Source organism: Columba livia, chromosome Z, assembly GCF_036013475.1.
Source record: "Columba livia isolate bColLiv1 breed racing homer chromosome Z, bColLiv1.pat.W.v2, whole genome shotgun sequence".
NCBI lineage: Eukaryota > Metazoa > Chordata > Aves > Columbiformes > Columbidae > Columba > Columba livia.
Window position 1 is genome coordinate 65,448,661 of NC_088642.1, and position 21,711 is coordinate 65,470,371.

The 21,711-nt window shown below is 36.9% G+C and overlaps 1 protein-coding gene across 3 annotated transcripts in view; it reads left to right on the plus strand.

The window, feature by feature from the left end:
* The window catches only part of ADAMTSL1 (ADAMTS like 1), a 438,476-nt gene that overhangs the window by 103,980 nt on the left and 312,785 nt on the right, over positions 1–21,711 (plus strand). For all 3 annotated transcript variants that reach the window (XM_065046188.1, XM_065046189.1, XM_065046190.1), the window contains exon 2: positions 11,554–11,673. In XM_065046188.1, the coding sequence (XP_064902260.1) occupies positions 11,554–11,673 (120 nt within the window). The remainder of the gene's footprint in view (positions 1–11,553; positions 11,674–21,711) is intronic.

Sequence of the window (21,711 nt, forward strand, 5' to 3'; positions counted from 1 at the left end):
GATTGATAACAAAAAATAGATTGCTGCATTGTTTCTTGGAAACTGTAGCTTGATGCTGTTGTCCAGGATCATAATGGCTTGGCATGATCAAATCCAGTGGTGTAAATCATGTGACATTTAAAGACATTTCTATTTATCATGGTGGCTATTTCCAAGCTGTTGAAACAGCACCTAATTTTCTTTCCAGCATTTCTTTGAATATACTGTGACTTGATGCACTCAGAGATTTGAGAAGAGAGAATCTTTCCTTCACTCCTTATAATGGCCTGGATCTGGGCTTCTGGACAGAAGGCAGTGTCATGTTTTGTATACTGTTATTTGCGACAGACACTCTGCTGCAGCTTGGCGCTGAATATTGACATACATCTACAATATTTTAGTTCTTTGATAGCTATCACAGCAGATCTGCCACTGAATGTGAATGAACAAACATGGAAAAGCATGTACTCCACCTGTTTATAGATTACATTCTTCCCATTTAAAATCCAAATCTGGAAATCCTGGAGCTTGTAAGTTCATGGCTTTATCCACTTCTTAGTGGTGGAGTCTTGCAGACCTTCATCATACAGATTGTGAATACATTACTTCGTTGCATTCTTTAAAGAAGATATTCTATATAAAAACTTAGTTCTGAATAAAGTCAGTCTAGTTTCTTTTTTCTTGTTTCGTGAATATAACTGTAAAACTTGCAGATTAAACCCCTCAAAATTAACTGCTTGAGGTTCAAAACTTCTTGTTGATATACCAGGTGGCTGTGGAGGGACAAATCAGTTTCTTTTTAGGAAATACTTGACTTTATGTGAAACAAGCTCCAGTCACTAGACTAAAAAGAAATCATAAGTTCTAATTTAGAAAAGCACACTATAAATCACACTATCATCAAAAGCTTATTTCTAGTACACTAATGATGACATCAGATGAGTGTTCATCTGGCCCTGTGGTACATATCCAGGTTCAGAAATTAGTAACTTCAGTCAAAAGTACAGACACAGTGGGCAGACATAGTATAATCTGCCTTTTTCAAATGAAATATACAGATGACTCTGATTTTCTTGTTCCCTGAACTCTAGCAGGTACTACGTATTCCAGTGGAGGTTACTATTCACTGTGGCAGCCCTGTGTACACTTCATATTAACTCACCTGTCTGATTCTGTTCTAAGATGTTTCAATTTCAATGCTACTGCATTCAGTTTTTCCTTTGCTAATAAGTTTCACAACTGAGTTATCTGTAGTGAGTGATCACAGCATCACCCTGTTTCATCTGTACAGCTTCTGGTCACCTTTGAGGTTTGAATGGTGGCATCTACATTCTGAGTTGATAGACCCATATTACTGATGAAATGAGACATTAGTTTGGCAGGATTCTCTGTTACTTGTATACTAGTGGAATGTTCCATTAAACTAGTAAAAAATCCAGAATTAACAGACTAAGAAGGTGGTTTGTCTAAAAAATGTAGCAGTAAGCACTGCTAGTGAAAGAGGTTTAAATGAACTGGAAGATTCTTTCCGTCTTGATTTTTGATGCATTGTGAGTTCTTTATCTGGAAACTTCTGTGCTGCGTTTTACTCTGGGTTGCGATAAACAGGAAAGAGTTGAAAGGAAAAAAAATATCTTTTAGAATCCCAGATCAAGGTATTTTACTCTGGAGTTCAAATCAAGCCCTGAACGGACAGGAGAAATGGAGGCCATGCCAGTGGCATTAGCTGCAGGCTGGAAAAGAGTCAGTTTCAAATTCCTTGAAGCTGATCTGGTCCTCAGAGCAGCCTCACGGCAGGCATTTGGGAGCTTACTGAGAGGCTCTTTGGTTCTCTGCTTTGTCTGCCTCTGCGTGGACTCTCTTGGCTGCTGGATTCTGCTCTGTCTGTGCCTCAACCTTAAATACATGGCATTATCTTCTAGCAGCTCCGAGTAGCTGCTGGATGGTATACTTTCTATAGTTGGTATTTCTTTCACTTGCACATACCACAATTGTTTTTTATTTAAGTTGTACCATGTTTTAAGCAGAAAGATGTGACAAACTGCACTGAAAAGCATTCAGGAGGGAATTCAGGTATAATGACTCCTGTAAAATGTACTAATGCTGGTACAGAATATTATTTCATGCTCCCTATCATCAAGTGATGAGATGCATTTTCAGACTGGATGCTTCTTTTAAAAGATGTTTTTTCCTTCACCCAAAAGTTATTGATGAGTAATACAGAGTACATTGATGGCTTAGTGAAGAAATTGTATGTTTGAAACTGTATAGCCTGACAACAGATGTGGCCTCTGGTTGTCGATACTATGAAACTCCAAAAATGCTGTGAAACAGCATCTAGTGAGATTAAGAGGTGTATCCAACACCAAGATAGGCTTCAAGTAACTCTGCCACAAAAGGTATATGACTCATATTCTAGGAAATTCTTTCATTACTGACAGTAGGAACACAACACAGTATAAAAGAGGTATGCTGTTGTGTATGCACAGACAGGGAGACACCATGTAACACAGGTGGTGCAGGGGACCTTGTCTGTGCTTGGGAGAGGCAGTGTGGTTTATCACGAGCTGGGAAGGGTGCGGGAAAGGTGTTCTCTGGCTGGACACACCAGCTTGGAGGGTTGGGCAGCTGCTATGTCACTGCCCACCACACTCAGACAATAGGGACCCAAATATTCTGAAAAGTAAATTAGAGACATAGTATCTTGCTAAACAGTACAACCAGGAAGATGTTTGGAAAGATAAATAAATAATTAGAATGTCCTGCTGTGATTAAAAAAAAAAAAAAAAAAAAAAAAAAAAAAGTTGGAACAGGTATAATTCTTCAGCTGGTATAAATAGCTTAAATGAAGCTGTCCTAATTTACTCCATCTGGATATTTGGTCTGTTACTTGCTAGTTTGTGTCAAATACTCAGCCCTGCTATCATCATCTCCAGAAAACATTTAGCTCCTTTTTCAGAGCATAAAGATCTGAGAGAAGTTAGAAATTCTGATTGCTAGAGTGTGACCCAGCTGACTTCATTGATAACACATGTGAGAGATGTTTGGTAAACTAAATATGGAAAGATAAAAAAGGAAACTTCCAACCCTACAAAGACAAAATTTGAGGTTTGGTTTGGTTTGGTTTGATTTCCTCTAGGGGAAAAAAAAAAAAAAAAAAAGCCCAACTCCTATTTCCACATGCTGTTCAGAATTAAAAAGATTCTGAAGTTATTAAACCCAGTCTTACCATTGGCAGAAAGCATTACAAATCTGATCAAATGTGTTTTTAAACTAAAGTATAGGACATAAATTCCAATGTGAAGAAAGAATATTCCTCAGAGTCTATGAATTAAATCTTCTAATGCAAGGACAATCACATTGGAAAGATTTACATTAAATCTCATGCCATTAAGCTGCTCATTCTGATATTTTTCTTACCGGGTGTCTTAATATTTCACAAACATGAGAAGATCCTGTCTTCTTTTTCTGCATTGTGCAAGCTGTCACAAAGTCTTATGAATCTGATCTCAAAATAGAAACAAAGCAAATCATTGTATTGATGGAAAGAATGGTAGTTAAGCTACCCAGCCAACAAAAAGCATGCACACCTGGACTAAACAGAATTTGCAATGCTTTACTATGAAGCTATAAGTGATATGTATCTGATTGAATTTCAAGTCATAAAGATAGTGTTACTACTGTTTTCTAATGTCTGCATTGGCTATTTGAAGTATTTAGCTTGCTGTAAATACTGAATTATTTGATAAGCAGAAAATAGTATAAATGTACTAAATACCCATCAGTGGTCTACCAGGACATTCCTGAAGTTCTAGTTCCTAACAAAGCAGAGAGCTGGTCAAAGGCCTAACAATATGATAAGACTGTAATGAGGAAAATATGGTTTACATAAAGAACCCCACCTTGTGAATAATTATGTTGTGATAATTAAATTATTTTACATTAGTATGGTAGAGACACAACAAAATAAACAGACCTTCCACCACAGTACTTGAACTTTGTTCAACTAGGGTCTGAACCCAAGTCCATAATGTCAGCTCAATTAAATTTTTACAGTGGTCATTATTCTGTTTTATAATAAAGTTTAATTGTAAAACAAAAAAAAGAAGAATTAGTAGTTTGACTGCTTTGCTTGGAAGTTTTTTGGTGTTCATTGGTCCTGGGTCAAAAAAGTCCAAGATTTCAGTTCTGAAGAAAACGTGAAAATTACCATTGTGAAATTTGTTTTTCATGAGGAAAATATTGTCCAGAGTGCCCAGGAAGACTGAGGAAGCAATTCTGGAGAACTTGCAAGTTTTCTCTTCCAAAACTCAGCTAAAATTGAAGAAGGAAGCCTTACGTATTCTGTAGTTCAGCTGAAATAAAAAACTGAGCAATGGGGTTCGATGAGGAAGAACAACAACTTCTTAAAATTATTTGTTCTAAGCTAATTATTTTCCTGGATGCATATTTATTATTTGTTTTTTCCTTACTACAGAAAAGTTGTATTAGTACCATGTTTTCTATCATGTACAAAAATACCAAGCAATAAATAATTAGATTGTGTGTACAGCTAATTATTGTATATCTTGCCAAACAGTGGTAGGTCTTGTTTTCTGCTTTCTTTCATGCTAATAATTATTGGAAATCAGGTACTGCTGGTTTGATAACATTCGGAAACGACCGATCTTGCAAATCCCAGGTGATTGTTCTTCATGCAGTTTGGCATAGTTTGTTGTCTATTTGGGCCTTCAGGTGGAAATTGCAGGTCAGCAACAACATTTGTTGATAAATGAGCATACTGAAGCTTGCAATATGATTTCTGAACCTCTTACCTGCTCCACTTTCTCTTGCGGCACATACTGACTCTGAACATTTTAAAACTCATTCACCTTTTGAAAAATTACAGTGGAGTTAACCATCACTTAGCTGTTGATGGTCAACCAAGTGAGGCAACAAAGCAAGTGGTAGAAAAAGAGTTCTCAAGACTGTGTGTCTTGGTTTCTTTTAATTATGTGTCACATTTACATTTGTATGTCTACATTGCAGTATTTTGAATAGTATTTGTTTGGCATGTTTTGGAAAGCAAATCTGGCTTGAATTCAGACACAGTCTTGCTCGAACCAGAGTAGTCTTTTTGAATTTTTTTAAAGAAAACTTGCTTGGGGAACACAAGTCATACCCATCTCTTGTGTATCCAATAAATGAGAAACTAGATAATGTTCTGAAATATAGTTCCAGCTCTTGTTTGTGAAACTTTCTCAGATCTGCATTTTGTGTAAACTACAGCTAGAAAGAACTTTCTAATCAGCAGGATTTAAAAGGAATTGCACAACTTTGATTTGTTTGCTTCTATGCGAACTTCAGCTTCAGCTTTTTTCTCCACAGTTTGCTCGGTTGTTTGTTTGTTTGTTTGTTTGTTTGTTTTTAATTATTTTTTTCCCTTCTTCTTTCTCCACTTCCCAACCTCTACCCCTATTTTCTCTTCTCCACCCCCTTACCCCCCTCCCCGACCTTCTTTTTTGGCTAAGGTTGCTTGGCAGCAGGAGAATTGAAGTGGTTTTTTGCATTCTGCGTTTTTGCCACTCCATTTAATGGGGCCATATTGGCTTTCTCCCTTGTTGGTACACTGTGGGTCAAGTGTAGGCATGTGCATGCTTTACAAATTTATCCCCATCATTGCTAATGTCTGTCTGAGATGTTAGTAGCTGGTAGTTTTGTTTGAGGGACACTTCATGCTGTAATTCTTGAGTGCAAATCACTTTTTGTTTCTTTTGTTCATACATAATAAGAGACTGAAATGGAGCTTAAATAATTCCTTCAATGAATACATTAACCAGACTTTTCTATTGTGTCTGTTTAAGAACTGAAAATAATTAGCACAAAGCCACATTTCCTTCACAGAGCTTTAAAAGAAGTCAGGGCATTACCATTAAGATAATAATGAATTCAGTCTCTGTGGAAAGGCAGAGAGGAAAGAAAAAAAGATTAAATATATTTCAAGGCAAGCAAAAAGATTTCTGGTGGGAACATTTCACTGTTGAATAAAACATTCCCTTGGGAAATAAATTGCTATTTGGGTTTGTATTTTTGGGGCACTTTGTGAGTACCTTCAGAGAAGCCAAATAAGAACCTCCTTCTGTCTTTAAAAAATTCTAGACCTACAAAACCAGTACAAACATTCTCCAGTTTCCTAAGAGACAGGCTGTAATTCAGAAACAATAATATAACCACTGTTTGGAAAGACTGGAATCAGAAAACAATATTGTTGATATTCAGGTCTCAGGAAAAAAATATTTTCCAGAGGGGTAAAGACTTATTTGCTTGTTTCTGTCATATAACTTATCTTCCTCAGGCCATGCGATCCTATTTTGAGGCATCAGAAGACGATAGTAGTGAAAAATGCTAGTTTAGGATTGATTTAATTTGAAAATCTAGACAACCATTTCACTATTTAAAAGAAAACTGAGAATCAGAGCCACAAAATATAAGGGTTGTAAGGCAAGAAATAGCTACTAACTATCGAAGCCAAAGCACGCTAGGAATCTAATCTCTAAAGGTTACCTTCAAAAAATTCTGCATGAACAAGAGAACTCATCTTCAAAACAAACTAAGAGGAAAGATATGAAGGAATCAGATCGGTAGCAGTTAGCTTAGGCCTGGAATAGTCTTTTCTACCTTGAGTAGAGAACCTGAACTACTTTCAAGGATAATAAGGAATGGAAAGTGAGAAGAAAACACAGAGAATATCAGAAGAATCTTGCTATTTTCTTACAGACTTTCTTCATGCTGTGGCTACATGAGAATCGTGTGTAAAATTATATGAATTTTCTCCTGCCCTCTCATGTGGTGTTAAATATTTTCTGTACAGTGACACCACTCCAGTAGGTGACTGTCCACTGGGCCAGTAATGGAGATGCTCATGTAAAAGCTATCTACATCCGCATGAACTAAATTGTCATTCAGTTATTGGGTCTCTGGGAACTCAACCTTGTTACCTGCGGCAGATTGCAATAGTCCATGGTTTCCTTTAATTTTGTTACAGTGACCTAGAAATGAAATAAATCTTCTTGTCTGATCTCACAAAAATAAAAGAAAAGAAAGCTTTTATTTTTTTTTGTTTTCTTCTTGTTGTTTGGGCAAGAAAACAATTTATTTGGACTCAAACCAAACAGAACTTAATTTATAGAAGGGAAGGGAGTTTTCGTGGGGAGAGCAGTCATCTTCACTGCCCTAATTCCATCTGTGAGAACTGAATGGTGAAAGAGAGTGAAAAGTCTAAGATGGAGTACCTCTGCCTAAAAATTCGGTTTTGGTTTTAGAGTCTGCCTTATCTCTCAGTTCACATTAGACATGGATTCTTCTAGTCTTTAGTTTAAAGCAAGAGCTGACTTCATCATAGTAAAGGCTTCTAATTATCAACCCTGTTACAAATGCATTGACACTGCTTACCTGGGTCTGCCTATTACCCTATGGGGCCTAGAAAATCTGTTTGGAAAATTTTGAACATTCTGAATGACCAGTGCATTAATGTGTAATACAGAAACACAGCATTTAGAGAGTGCTGTCCTTAATTAAATAGGTAGTATCTCTTTTGTGTGTATTCCTCTGAAAAACAGTGTGCTCATACCCAAGACATTCCCAGAAGAAAACATACAGAGTAGATTTCAAATTGTGCATAGGTTTCTGTCTTTTTGTGGAGGAATGTTAATTCAGAATGATTAACAGTGCAAAATCAGGCTGTATAATTTTTGCATGTTTTCAGTTCTTACATGAACTTCTGTAAAGACAAACTGCTTTCAGAATTCAGATTTGGAGCCAGACTATAATAACTTCTAAGTTTGGTACCTGATATTGGTCTTTTACCTCTCCTTACCCACCCTAATTACTTTTTGGAGAATAAAGGAAGAAAATCTGAATCAAAATTTCAGCACAAAACCATGGAAGATTAAATGCAACAGTAATAATTTTCTTGTTTCAGAACTCCCTCTGAGATTGTGTTAAACATTTAATAGAGGCACCAGTGGTACTAGTCAAGTTCATTTGACAGCGAGCAGCTGCTGACATTCACCTGTGGGTCTTCTAGGATGCCTTTCCTTCTTACGTGTTTGTGTCTTGCAGGGCTGAGGGATGCAGTAAGGCTCTTGTCACCTGCATAAAAGTGTGGCACTCTTTTACTTGGGTGATACAGTGCAATGTTCTTAGCTTTCATTGAGAGTAATTCGGAGTTGAAATACATGCACAAGTTGCTATCCTGTTTAGAATGGAGTTCAAACCAAAAAGCATGTTGTACAAAAACTTGCCTTGTTAAAGGCCTACATTCCTCACCCCTCACTATAAATGTCTTTGCTACCTTTTTATTATCTAATACTTTAATTTCTGTCTTATGCTTCATGTTCTAACTTTTTTGCATTGTAAAACCCAAGAGATTCATACCTAAGAATACTGCTAATAAGGAAAAGTAATCCTTCTTATTATTGTAAAGACATTCAGGCCTCTCAAAAAAAACAGGAAGCTTAAAGAACCTGTTTTTTAAAGTTATTTTGTCAGAAGAAGCATTTTTACTAAGCCAGTACACATTTTTTTCCTCAAGTTTTGATGTTAGTAGTAATTTTTCTGGGTGCTTAGGGCTTTGAATATGCAAAATAAGAAAAGCTTTCACTGAGCAACTACTCCTAGGATGTGCCCAAATAGTTAATTGTAAACATTTGAGGCCACATCTGATACTTCTGCATTGTGAGTGAGATACTTTGGAATGTCTTGGCCTCTGTGCTGAGAAAGGTGCTATAGAAGGTACCATGATTATTTGTACCAGATTGCTGGCCTGAGTTGTCATTTCTGTGCCTCCTGAATTCAGCAAAGCATCACTATTATGTCTTGCTAACCAAGAATTATTAGTAGTCTACTTTATCACTGCTCACTGCAAAATTAATGAAGTTACTTCCACAGTGGGCCAGTACTCAAGTGCAAGAAAACCTAAACTCTTTTGGCTCGGGTGCATCCTTCCACCCTCTAGTTTGTGTTAGGGCTTTTATTTTCCAAATTTGTATATCTCTGCCTGACTCCTCAAAGATTTCTGACTCTAGTACTCACACCACCAGATTTAAACAACTATTTTTCAACAGTGTTCTGAGAAAGATAAGAACTGAGGTAAACCAAGAAAAACATTATTGCTTAGACATTTGCTGGAATTTTTTTTCACCTCAATTTTATAAGTCTGCTCTGTAACACTGAGAAACTTTGGTGTTATGCTGTTGATCTTCACGCATCCGTTAGTGAAAACCCATTTACAATGTTCTTTGGAGGTTCTTGAAAAGCCGCATATTGCTGCTGCTGATTGCTGCTGCTAAAGGTCCAATTTCTGCCAGGATACTCGTTCTTCATATCGTTTGCTCACTCCTTAAGAAAGGTTCATTGCCTTATTTTTGGAGACTGTTTTCTAAGCTTGTCTGATCATAAACTGAAGGAACAGAGATGAGAGATATGGTGGCCGTGTTAAAAGATAATAGTTTTCCTGAGATAATGAAATGGTGATATGTATGTAGCCAAGACTTCAAGGAAACTTGAAAAATGGAAAACTATTTCCAGATATTAATCCAATTTAATGACACTCATCTTAAATAGATTGATTTCAGCTTTCTCAGGAAGGACAAGGACTAATTTTCTTTGGCAGATGTATAAATTACAGTGAATTCAGGAGGAACTACTCTGCAAAGCAGAAAGCTAAAAAGTATAAATAAAGAGGAGAATACACCTTTTTAGATGACTGCGTACTTTTCAGTTCTCTCATTTTTTCAAGATTTTATCACTCAGATTTGCTGAGTAAAGAAAAAAAAATCATGTTATTCTTGCTGCTCTTGTTTTTTATTTCTCTTCTTGCTTCATCTCAGTTTCTGTATGACTTTTTTTTTTACTTTCTTGGTCTGCCTACTCTTGCTGAACAGTGCCTCTGACATCTACTTTCCTCCCACTTATTTATCAGCAGTTAAAGCATTCATATTGATATGCTAAATAGTTAAGTCTTAAAGTTTAGCAATATTTTATTGAGACTATTGATACTCCAAATGCTTTCTTTATGAAGACTTCATTTTAACTATTGATAACTTAGGAAGATAATACAGTACTTCAGCAGGTTTGGTTTCTTTTTGAAAACCAGTTAGAAATTGTAATAGCAGGAATCTGACTGCTCTTATAAGGAAAAGATTTTGCAGAATTGGGGTATTTTTGTACAGATGAAAAATAAATGAAGTAGGAAGGTGAATCATTGGTGAGGAAGTGACTTTTTTACCCTGTTTGTAATTTGACTTTTGAAGTTAGAGGCACAAAATTGTAAGATAAACTAATTAATAATAATTTTAGCATTGTATCTGCTGACCATAAGTGCTTAAAATCACAAGTAGAGTGTGTTACTTAAAAGTTAACTAAAACTACAATTTCTTGAAATAACTTCTATTGTTGGACATTTTTTGCCACTCCTAGTATGAAACATTTTTATGAAATACAAGCTGTTTCAGGGACATTTTATTTGTAAGATAATTACTTCTCGATAATTTTTGTTACAGAAAGAATATGGGTCAGTAGCAGGGCTTCTTTTTCTTTTGCATACATGCATGTTGTCCGTGCTCATCGTAGTGGGGGTTGGACTAGCTGACCTTTTAACCCAAACTATTCTATGATTCTGTGTTTTTTCTCTGATATCCCTGAGGAGTCTTCTTTGCCATAACTCAATAATATATCTCCCAACATTATCCACAAGACAAGAAGTTAAGTATAAATTTAAAATCTCCACACATCTAAAACTCTGTTGCTTCTATGGAAGGCAGTTTGGTGCTGTGTGATTTTGTTGTCGTTTTTGTTTGGTTGGTTTGGTTTGTTGTGTTTTTGTTTTGTTTTGTTTGTTTGTTTGTTTGTTTAATTGAAATTTACAGCAAAGGAGCTTGAAGCAACCAAAAGAATTATGTTACTACTAGAAACAAGAGGCTTACATCAAAGAAAAACCCTGCTATGTTAACCAGCAGAAATCTTGGATTCAGGAACTCTTATTTCTTCCCATTACTCACTTCATATTAAGATATTCCCATCCCCCACTTCAATTTTATTAGATCATCTCCTTCTACTCAATCCATTATAGCTGCACAAGCTCTGCAGCAGCTCTGATCTCACTTCCCAGCTGGCAGGGAGGACTGTCTCCTCCCAAACAGAAATACCAACTCACTCGTAGGGAGTGGTAAGGCAAATCTGTACGTCATCCTCCCCCTGGACACCACACATCATATTCGTGGTACTCCTAGGCCTTTTTTTTTCTCTGACCTTCTCAGTTAGGATAGGTAGAGCCAGGATAATTATGGCATCTGGTTAGCAAAGGGGTTAATACAAGAAATTTGCATAATAAAAGCAGCAGAGCAGGGACTTCCTTCTTAGTAAAATAAATTTAGTAATACAGAAGTTGTGAGTAATAACAACAGTCCATTTTGTAAGTCCTGTGCTTATCTTAGTGTAGATTTTAATCTTCCTGTTTGATTTATCTGGATATTATGATTGTGTCCATGACAGAATTAGAATACTGCTTTTCCTAATTCTATATTGTCCTTCTAGGTTTGTGGAGACCAAAATCAAGAAGCAGTTTTCCTACGTGAATTTACATTGATACGGAGAGATAGTCTTCATGACGATTTCCTATCTGATTTGCTGCATAACCACAAAACAGAAGATCCGGTAGGAATCTTGCCTTATTCTAAAATACTTGATGGAAATGTTTGCAGAAATACAGATTTTTCATAGATCTTTCATCCTGCTTCATTAATTTGTGGGAAGTTACAAAATTAGGTTTGCTACACAGAAATGTCCATGTAAATAAAGACTTGTTCACAAGGGTAGGTGTCAGATGCATATGAGGTTTCATTATTTTAAGTGCATACTTTTTCAAAAGAAGCACAAATTGGTCTTTTGTTTTCTAATGAAAAAATTTTCATTCAAAATTTTGGCAGTCTAATTTGCTACCATTGGTTGATTTGTACACGCAAAGAGATTATTTTTTATTCAATATGAATGAGTAAAGTTAGATTCATAGTTTATGTAAAAAATAGATAACACTTTGAAAATAATTTTATAAGGTGCACCAAGGAATGTAACAAACAGGGAAAAGCATTTTATGTAAAACAGATTTTCACTCTCTTCTATATATGCCTGGCAAGATATATGTTTCAGGTCTGTAGGATTTCATGTCTTGTAGAAGATAGCCCTCTAATGTGTTTTGAAGAATAGCACGTGGAAGCAAAGAACTTGGATCCATGCTTTAGTTTGAAATACAGCAAGCCAGCTGATTTTAAACTGTGGTACTTTTATAGGTATGATATTTTCAAGCACCAATATATTGTGATGTTCAACACACTGGTTTAACACAAGTGGTGGTGCAGTAGCATCTGGTATTACCATAAATTAGTGATGTATTTTAGGGATTAAAGTTCAAAATAAAGACTCTGTAAGATAAGAAAAAGGAGAGTGATTCTAGAATAATTAAGTGTTGGCACAGATGTGCTTACTGCCTTTTTAATAAATTTTTTCTCATAGCCTCAGAGGGCAATGACTGAAGTTACCTTTCTTGATGCATGAGTGAATGTTAGCCACTTATCATTGGTGGGAGCATGCAGAGCTAGGACTTTGGAAGGGTGGCATGGATGTCTTTTGATAAGTCTTGTCGCTCAGGCCAAAGAATCCAGTAAACAAAAGGAGTGAAGGCATTAAATAATCCACTGTGTTTGTGCTAATCCGTCTAGAGAAGTTGTGCTTAGTGCTTTACAACTGCTAAAAGAGATTTCAAATCAGGCAAAACCAACACTTTGTTCTACCACTGTGGGTAATTTTATGGCAGTTCGGGATGGTGTCAAGCAACTACTTTACTGCCAGGACAATATCCTTTGTACAGAGAGTGCCAGTCTTTTGCTACCCTATGGCTGAAATTATTATTCATTAAAACCATTTATTCTCTGTAGTCTGGAGAAGCAAGCAGCATTTTGTTACTGATTTATCAATACCAATGAACTGATTTGTTGTTTTCTGAGTTGTGCTGGTCTTACACCTGTTTATAAGTGTATGATGTTCACACAACTAACAAGTACTCTGCAAATTATTCATAGATTTGACTTCAGGGTAGTGTTCTTTTTTTTATTATTATTTCAAAATGATGGTGTGTGGTTCCTGTGACCTTTCTGTGCAGCTCTGTGTGTATGAAAACACAGCTACACTGAAAGAATATTGCACAGAAATTATGATTTTGCAATCTTAATCTCATCTTCAACTACAGAAGTATATATGGGTTTCTCTGCATGAGTGAACAGGTAGTATGGGAGAGCTTGAAGTAACTTTTTTGTATTTTAGCTGAAATACTTTAACTGTATATGTGATCTCATGATCTGTTTACTGTGTCCTGTGCAGACTTTATTTCAAAGACAAGCATTAATTTCAACAAGAATATTTCTCTGGCTCTTATTCTAAATTTCTGTTTCTTAAATACTAGTGAATTTGTTTTCCTAAATTTCTGTGGCATATATGGGGTATTCTTCCTGTTTTACGGATGTATTCTCAAAGGCTCACAGACATTAATGTCAAAAGCATCTACTGTTCTTGAGTGGTCTGTTTGAGACACGAGGATCCATCTTTTTCAATTCACCTCACATGACATTGCAATAAGTTCAGAGGGGAACTATTGACCTCAGACACAATTGTGAGTGCTCAGCATCTTTGTCTCTCAAGCTGAAGATAACAGGTAAGGCATCTACAAGAACAAAAAGTACATGGTTACAAATATCTTGGCTGGAGTGATAGAAAAAAACAGTTGCAGTGGCAGAGATATAGAGTGTAGTTCTCCAGAAAGAAAGCACAAGCTATATTTCAGGACCAAGCTTTCTCAACTCACAGGACCAATCCTTTTTTCATGTAATTTCCACTGCAATTATGGTTTGTCTAATGACAAAACCTACTGCAAAGACACAGAGAAAACAGACTCTTTTATCATACTTCCCGTATAAATCTCTTGGCTCTTTTCAGGAGTCCTGTGACCAACACAGAGTATGTTTATCTGTTTGCAGCTTTTCAAAAGCAGTGCGCACACAGAGCCTCAGGGAAAGCTGTGCAGCTAGTGTCTTAATTATCATTTATAAAAGTCTTCAACCTTTATTTTTTCCCCTGATTTGATGCTTTCTGGGAAAATGGAGGCTGGTGATCCCTATTTAGAAGTTACTGTCTGAAGAACGTGTGTTCACTGTTCAGAAAAAGCATGCATGGCTATTTCTGTGGGTAGCTGAAAGCATCCAAAAAGGCTGATTCTCTTCTGATGTTGAAAAGTAATATCCACCTAACTCCATAACCATTTGGGAGAATAGATGCCTATACAGAGGTGCCAGATAAGTCTTTTATGATATAAATGAGAGAATGGCCACAGTCAGTGAGCAGATGTGTATAGCTTTCTGGGCCTGTGCCTTAAAGCTGTTAGCAATCACGCTATAATACCTTGCTAATCCCAGTGAAAGTTGGAGAGATCAAAAGAGCTTGTGCTTTTTGTAACCCATTACTACAACAAATACACTTAATGAGGAAATACACTAACTGCTTGTGAGGCAGTTTTAAGCAATTGTTTGCAAGTTTGTGTGTTAAAAACTATGTTAGCCCAAATATCTTAACTTGTGATAGTCAATGTCCAGTGAAGAATACAGAACAGTAAGTCACCTTTTTTGCTGTGTTATAGTGGATGCCCTCTTTCTACAATCTGTAGGCTTTATCATGGTCATTGAAATGGCTCACAGAGGTGCTTTTCTTATCTTTCAATTATATTTCTATCCTATATCTACAGCCTCTTAATACTGTAGCCATTAGGTCTTAGAGTTTCCATTTCAATATAAGCAGTAAACCCCAAGTCTATTACTGTATCTCTGCCATCATTAGCTCAAGGGAGGGGAATTACTAGAAGCCACAGGAAGACTTATATTATTAGAGTTTTCTGTCTTGTGCAAAGCCAACCACTGATGTTACACTAACAAAGGAAGGTATTTACAGTGTATTCCTTATGCATTTCAGATGAAAGAGATAATTTTCAAAATTGAAATATCATAAACATTTATTTATGTTATTTTTTGAGCCATACTCTTTCTTTTACTTTGTACTCTGAATTGTTTGGTGTGTAAGAGTAGAGGATGCTCAGCCCATTGACTAAGGAATTTACAGGCTTCTCAGCCAAAGATCACATACTTCTAAATGGTTATAAAACTGTGGTGCAAAATCCAGCTTCGAGCTCCTTAGGTATGGGAAATCCTGCAGTAATTACAGGCCCTACACCACGCAATTGCTGATATAACAGATAAAGAAAAAAGCTTTGATGATAGGAAGAACTCTTCTCTGACTAGTCTTACCTTGTATTTATTCTTTGTAGAGAACAGATCTTCCTGGTGCAAGTTAGGACAGTTCTGTGTATGTTGCTGCCAATCCAATTGTTTGAAAATCAAGAGTCTGGGCAAAACCATGAGACTGACCTCAATATTTTGGGGTGTAAGGAAGAGCTGCCTGAATTACTGCTTGCAGCCAGAGACCATGAATTGTTCAAGAATTGTCTGGAAAATAATGCCCTCAGAGATATCCAGATCAAACTGAGGCTTTGTCTAGGGTGCTAAGGAAAGCAGTGGGAAACAATTAGGGCACAGACCACCTGTAGCAGCTCCATGGCACGGCAGAACATGGCCTGTGAAGCTCATTGTCATGCCATAAGCACCTGGTTTCTTTAGAACAACAGGGTGCTCCTAGCCCGTAGGTTAAACATCCTTGCTGTGGAAGAATCTCATGTCTTTAGAGATCAGAGCAGCCTTTTCATTTTTCTCAGTGAAATGGAAACTTGACTGCATATAGTGGGATCCTCTTCTTCCATATAACCTGACTCAGCTGTTTCATTAGTTGAGAAAATTATTCAGGCACTGGCTGACAAATTGTGTTCTGATTTCGCTGACCCACGTCATCCTTTGTGTTACTTTTCTCACAGTAATTGTCAAGATTTTATTATATCACAGTAATTTTTTAAAAAACACTTTGTTAAACTTCTGTCTCACAATTCAACCCACTTTCATGACTGCTTCTTACCCACTTGCTATTTTGAGCATGGACTGTTTTCAGTGAAAATAATTTCCTGCCACAATTATTTTGAAATGTTTCTCAGTCTGTACTTTACAGAATTGTTACTTGTTTACTCCAGGGTGAGTTGCTCTAGACTGATAAAGGTTTTTATCTTAAAGGTTCACCTGCTTTAAAAAAAGAGGAATTATTACATATCTAGATATCTGTGCATCATCGAAAACAAAAATTAGAATGAACCACTGTCATTTCCCACTTGCTTTAATTCTAAATGTCTACAAGTACTCAGATACTAAAAGGTTCTAATGCTTTCTTTTCCATTTTTCTGATTCTCTCTTAATGACAGTATTTACATCTCCTTAAAAATAGAAGCATGACCATTGAATGTTTTGCATGCCTACCTGTTCCTGTATTTTTCTTTTCTGTCAGAAAGGAAATCAAGGCACTCCTGCTCAGGAAGATAAAAAAAAAAAAAAGCAAACAAAAAACCATGCCAAAACATTCCAAGTTTTAAATCCAGGTCCCACAGCTGCCAAAACTGTCCCATGACTGTATCTAGTGCTGGAGCTGACACAGGAGGAAAGGAGGCTGTTTTTAGAAGGACTGAGTTATTAGCCTTGCCCACATTAGGAAAAAATAAAGTTGAAATACAACTATGCCACTGTTTGTGTAGTGATATAGAACACTGTTTGGTCTACCACAGTACTTAAACAGAGTTATGTTTATTGATATCTCTTCTAGATGCGTTTTCCTTACAACTGAAAATTTCCCTAATTTCCATCAGATTAAGTAGCTTTTCTGCTTGTTTCAATGATCACTGTAATTTTTTTTTTTTTTTCATTACGCTGTTTTCACTCTACATGAGTTTAATTCAAATAACTAGTAGCTTATTTTGGGCTACTACAATATGAGGATGTTCTATGTGTGCAAGTCTTGCTTCTGTGCATCTCAATAAAGGTCTTTTGAAACTGTAAATTGAAACTGTGGTGTAAGTAGTTCATGAGGGAAATTAGGTAAGAGTTATTACACTCAAAATATGTGTAATTCTAGCTTTTCAAAAGAAACACTAAACATCACTGTTTTATAAGGCCTCACTTCATTAAAATGAAAAATTCATGTTTTTTATATTATTGGAAAAATGTATATAATAATTTTAATGGAATTTATTAATAAAGGTACGATGGGTAAGCATCAAGTAGACCAAAGAGTAGTATAAAGTTCTCTAGCAAGGTCATGAATTTCATCTTCAATTATTCTACAGAAGGCAAAGCATGAGTGAAAGCTATAATCTTTTAACCACTAATGATGATGAAATGAGTGGCTCATTTAAACATTTTGGAGGAAAGTGTTAATTTTTGTTGGACTTAGATTACATAATTGACTAAGAATACCTTTTTCTACTGCTACGTATTTGCCCATTTTCTGTTTTGCAAATACTAACTCTAGTAAAATACGTGGTTGCACAGCCTTAGCTGCTTGCAAGTTTACCAAGTGTACCTTCATATTTCTGTGTTAGGCTGGTACATCTTTGAAGTCCTGTTAGGTTTTTTTCTTTCTTTGTATATGTATCTATAATATATAAGCCATATATAACTAATTGAGATAAAGGTATACACATGTATCCCTTTATAATTTGCATATGCCTATTTAGATGCCATGTTTGAAATAACATAGACATTCCAGCAAATGTTCACTACTGAGCTCTCTGAAACAAACTAGAGGAAGAAATCCCACCTTATTCTTTCAGTTTTGCCTTTCCTGCAGTTATAAAGATACTTCTTGACTATGGCTGTGATGCTTTAGAACCACAGGCTTTTCAAGAATGCTTCTCTTGCTTCCCAGTTGTACAGAATTTTCATAGACACACTGAATATAGACATAGAGACGCTGGGATCAACACTGCCTCTCACAGTTAGCCAGAGACTCAGTCTTCTGCCTCTACCTTTGGTCAATACCCCTCAGCAGCACTGCAAATTAAAGGGGATTATTTTTTTCCATTGTTTGTTCACATGGGCCAAGGATGCCTCCTGAGGATGGGGGCTAAAAAATCCAGCCTAGGGAGCTTTGACTATCTAAGGGAGAGGTAGCACATCAGAGGGATTAGAAGTGTGTTAGAAATGCTTAAACTTTTTCCTTTTTGGGTCACACTAAGCTACGCCAGGGCACTAGTCCTAGAAAAATTATACTACTGAAAAATCACTGGCGTGGTTCAGAGTCTAAATTTAGTTTCCTGACCTAAATATAAGTCTGTATGCCTGCATATTTCCGAGCTGGCATGTGTGCCATCTTACCATGGCCTGGTTTCTTGACTGACCTCTGGTCTAGGACATTGACAAAGGGTTTTGGAAGCTGCCAGTTTCAGCATCAGCAAAAAGCACTGGTGAATGGCTATATAGTTTACATCAACAATCAGAAGGTCAGAAGGCTTGATTCTAACATCTCCACTGTCAGTGTCTTCAGTGTCTTTTTTCTTTTTTTAAGGATATTAATGTGATCCTCATCTCACGGTTGCCATAAGGCTTACAGTAATGGTATTTGAGAGCATAAACTTTTAGAAGTTACTTTATACAAGAATACCTATAGACAAAACTTCTATGTTTCTATGTTCAGATGAAGAAAGCAGCACGTGCGTTTGTAGACATGGCTAAAGCCTGTAAAAGGTCAGAATTAATTAACTGCTTGCAGAACAGTTTAGCAACATTTCCTCCGCACCTAATATTTAGATTTAGAATGGTAATTACTTTTAAAGCTATGAATGGAGGACCACAGAATCAGAATAAATCCTAAATTACACATCCTCAATTGCAGTACTGTTAAGCACAATGTGGTTTCAATAATCGGCTACCACATACTGAATTGTTAAACCATGATGAATGTGTTTAATCTTTTGGCATTTTTAATTAACATTCCATAATTGTTTTATTAAATCCTTATTTGAAGATTGCATTCAAGTCAAGCCTCAGTTTTATTCTTGTATGCTTTCCATGGCTTCTCTTCCTTACTTGTAATTTTCAGATTAGTAGTGCAGGCCTGTATCCAAATATGTTGGCTGTAATCTGTTATGCCTTAGAACAAGATGTTTGTCAGTCTGATCATACCACATTTTTTGCTGACTTTTGGGAAAGTAAGAAGCAAAAGATTATTGGTAGAGGCTGAAATATGGGTTTATCAGAAAAATTCTTCTACAAGTTATAGCACATATAATATCTAGCCTTTAAATGACAATCCACTGTAATACTTTTCTGCCTACAGTGTCCTATCCAAAGAGTATTAGTTATTTATTATGCTACAGAGAAATTACTATTTGAATGGGAAGCTTATTTCTGTTACATGAGAGTTTTTGCTCTGTGTCATTCTTACCTGATCACCTTCAGTTGCAACAATATTTGTTCTTCCCTCTTCATCAGGTGGAATAGTGTGGGCACTGGAACAACCTTTTTTGTGAATCTCAGTGTACTATTATAGGTATTTATTCTCATTCCTGTTTATGTTGAAGATTGGAATTAATCTGCATGGACCAGAAGTTAGTGAGGTTTTGACAAGAAGGAAAGGTGGGGTTTCATCCCTCCAGGAATTAATTTTTCAATAGAGTACTCACCCCTAAGAAAGTTCTTTTTGTGTAGAGATGATTCTTCCCTGTGCTGTAATGGATCTCAGAAAGAAATCTGTTGACCAGTCCCTGTGAGCTGAATTCAGTTTTTGGATAGTGCAAATCCTGGATTGAGACTTGGATCAAGATTTTTATTGTTAATGGGGAGTAAATGGTAGGTTGAGTGTGGTCTAAGTGCTTAGAGCCAGTTCTTCCAGTTGACACTGAAAATTCTAGATGCAATCTTCTACACAATGAGGATTTTTGCTTCTTTCCTACCCTGTGTAAAAAAAAAAAAAAAAAAAAAGTTGCATTTTTGTGTTGCAAGAAAGGTATGACATAACTTTTGTTCCTACATGCATTGCTGACAGGTTCATCAGAGCAGAACTTTTTCTTTAAATCAGAATTGTGATAAAAAAGGTTTTAGAATGATTTTTCAGCTTTTTACATTCATCTTGGTGAAGCATTCTGTCTTCCATGGATGCATCTAAAACAATCAAATAGATTTGGTTTTAAATACATTGAGAAATGCGCCTAAGGACCTGTAAGATATATTGGATACTTTGTGCCTATTCAGAAACTACAGTGGCTGGTATATGGTGAAGCTGAATACACAGAGCCTGGAATATTCACGTGTAAATCCTTCTCTGGTTTTAGCATACAGAGAGGAAAATATGGGAGTGATTTATTCCAGAAGCAGCTCTATGAGATTTCTATTTCTCCATTCCCATGCCCCCACTCCCAGAAAAATCAGCCTATTCTACCTCTTTGTCTTAAGCTGGTGGATTTCTTGGAAGCTTGGTCAGTAATAGTGAGTGATTTTTTTATTATTAATTCAAAACCACTTGATTCTCATGGTTTCAAAATCCAGCAAGATTACTTACTGGTCTGCCTTGATGGAAATTCTTGAAAGGGAGCATTGAAGGGAGAAAGAAAGAAATAGAGCAACAACTAAATCCTGTGTATTGTGCAGGCATTTGTTCTGTCCCCTTGTTTCTGAACTGATAGTCTGCTAGGCTTAGTGCATAGCATAGATTTTTTGGACATCAGAAAACAGAACTGCATTTTGATTTAAATTGCTACCTTAACAAAGAATATCGATTTACAGTGTAGGACTATGTTCTTGCTGCTTTATGCAGGCATTTCTTTCTCTTTTCTTTCTCTTTTTTTCTTTTCTTTCTCTTTTTTTTCTTTTCTCTTCTTTTCTCTTTTTCTTTTCTTTTCTTTTCTTTTCTTTTCTTTTCTTTTCTTTTCTTTTCTTTTCTTTTCTTTTCTTTTCTTTTCTTTTCTTCCCTTCCCTTCCCTTCCCTTCCCTTCCTTTCCCTTCCCTTCCTTCCCTTCCCTTCCCTTCCCTTCCCTTCCCTTCCCTTCCCTTCCCTTCCCTTCCCTTCCCTTCCCTTCCCTTCCCTTCCCTTCCCTTCCCTTCCCTTCCCTTCCCTTCCCTTCCCTTCCCTTCCCTTCCCTTCCCTTCCCTTCCCTTCCCTTCCCTTCCCTTCCCTTCCCTTCCCTTCCCTTCCCTTCCCTTCCCTTCCCTTCCCTTCCCTTCCCTTCCCTTCCCTTCCCTTCCCTTCCCTTCCCTTCCCTTCCCTTCCCTTCCCTTCCCTTCCCTTCCCTTCCCTTCCCTTCCCTTCCCTTCCCTTCCCTTCCCTTCCCTTCCCTTCCTTCCCTTCCCTTCCCTTCCCTTCCCTTCCCTTCCCTTCCCTTCCCTTCCCTTCCCTTCCCTTCCCTTCCCTTCCCTTCCCTTCCCTTCCCTTCCCTTCCCTTCCCTTCCCTTCCCTTCCCTTCCCTTCCCTTCCCTTCCCTTCCCTTCCCTTCCCTTCCCTTCCCTTCCCTTCCCTTCCCTTCCCTTCCCTTCCCTTCCCTTCCCTTCCCTTCCCTTCCCTTCCCTTCCCTTCCCTTCCCTTCCCTTCCCTTCCCTTCCCTTCCCTTCCCTTCTCTTCTCTTCTCTTCTCTTCTCTTTTCTTTTCTTTTCTTTTCTTTTCTTTTCTTTTCTTTTCTTTTCTTTTCTTTTCTTTTCTTTTCTTTTCTTTTCTTTTCTTTTCTTTTCTTTT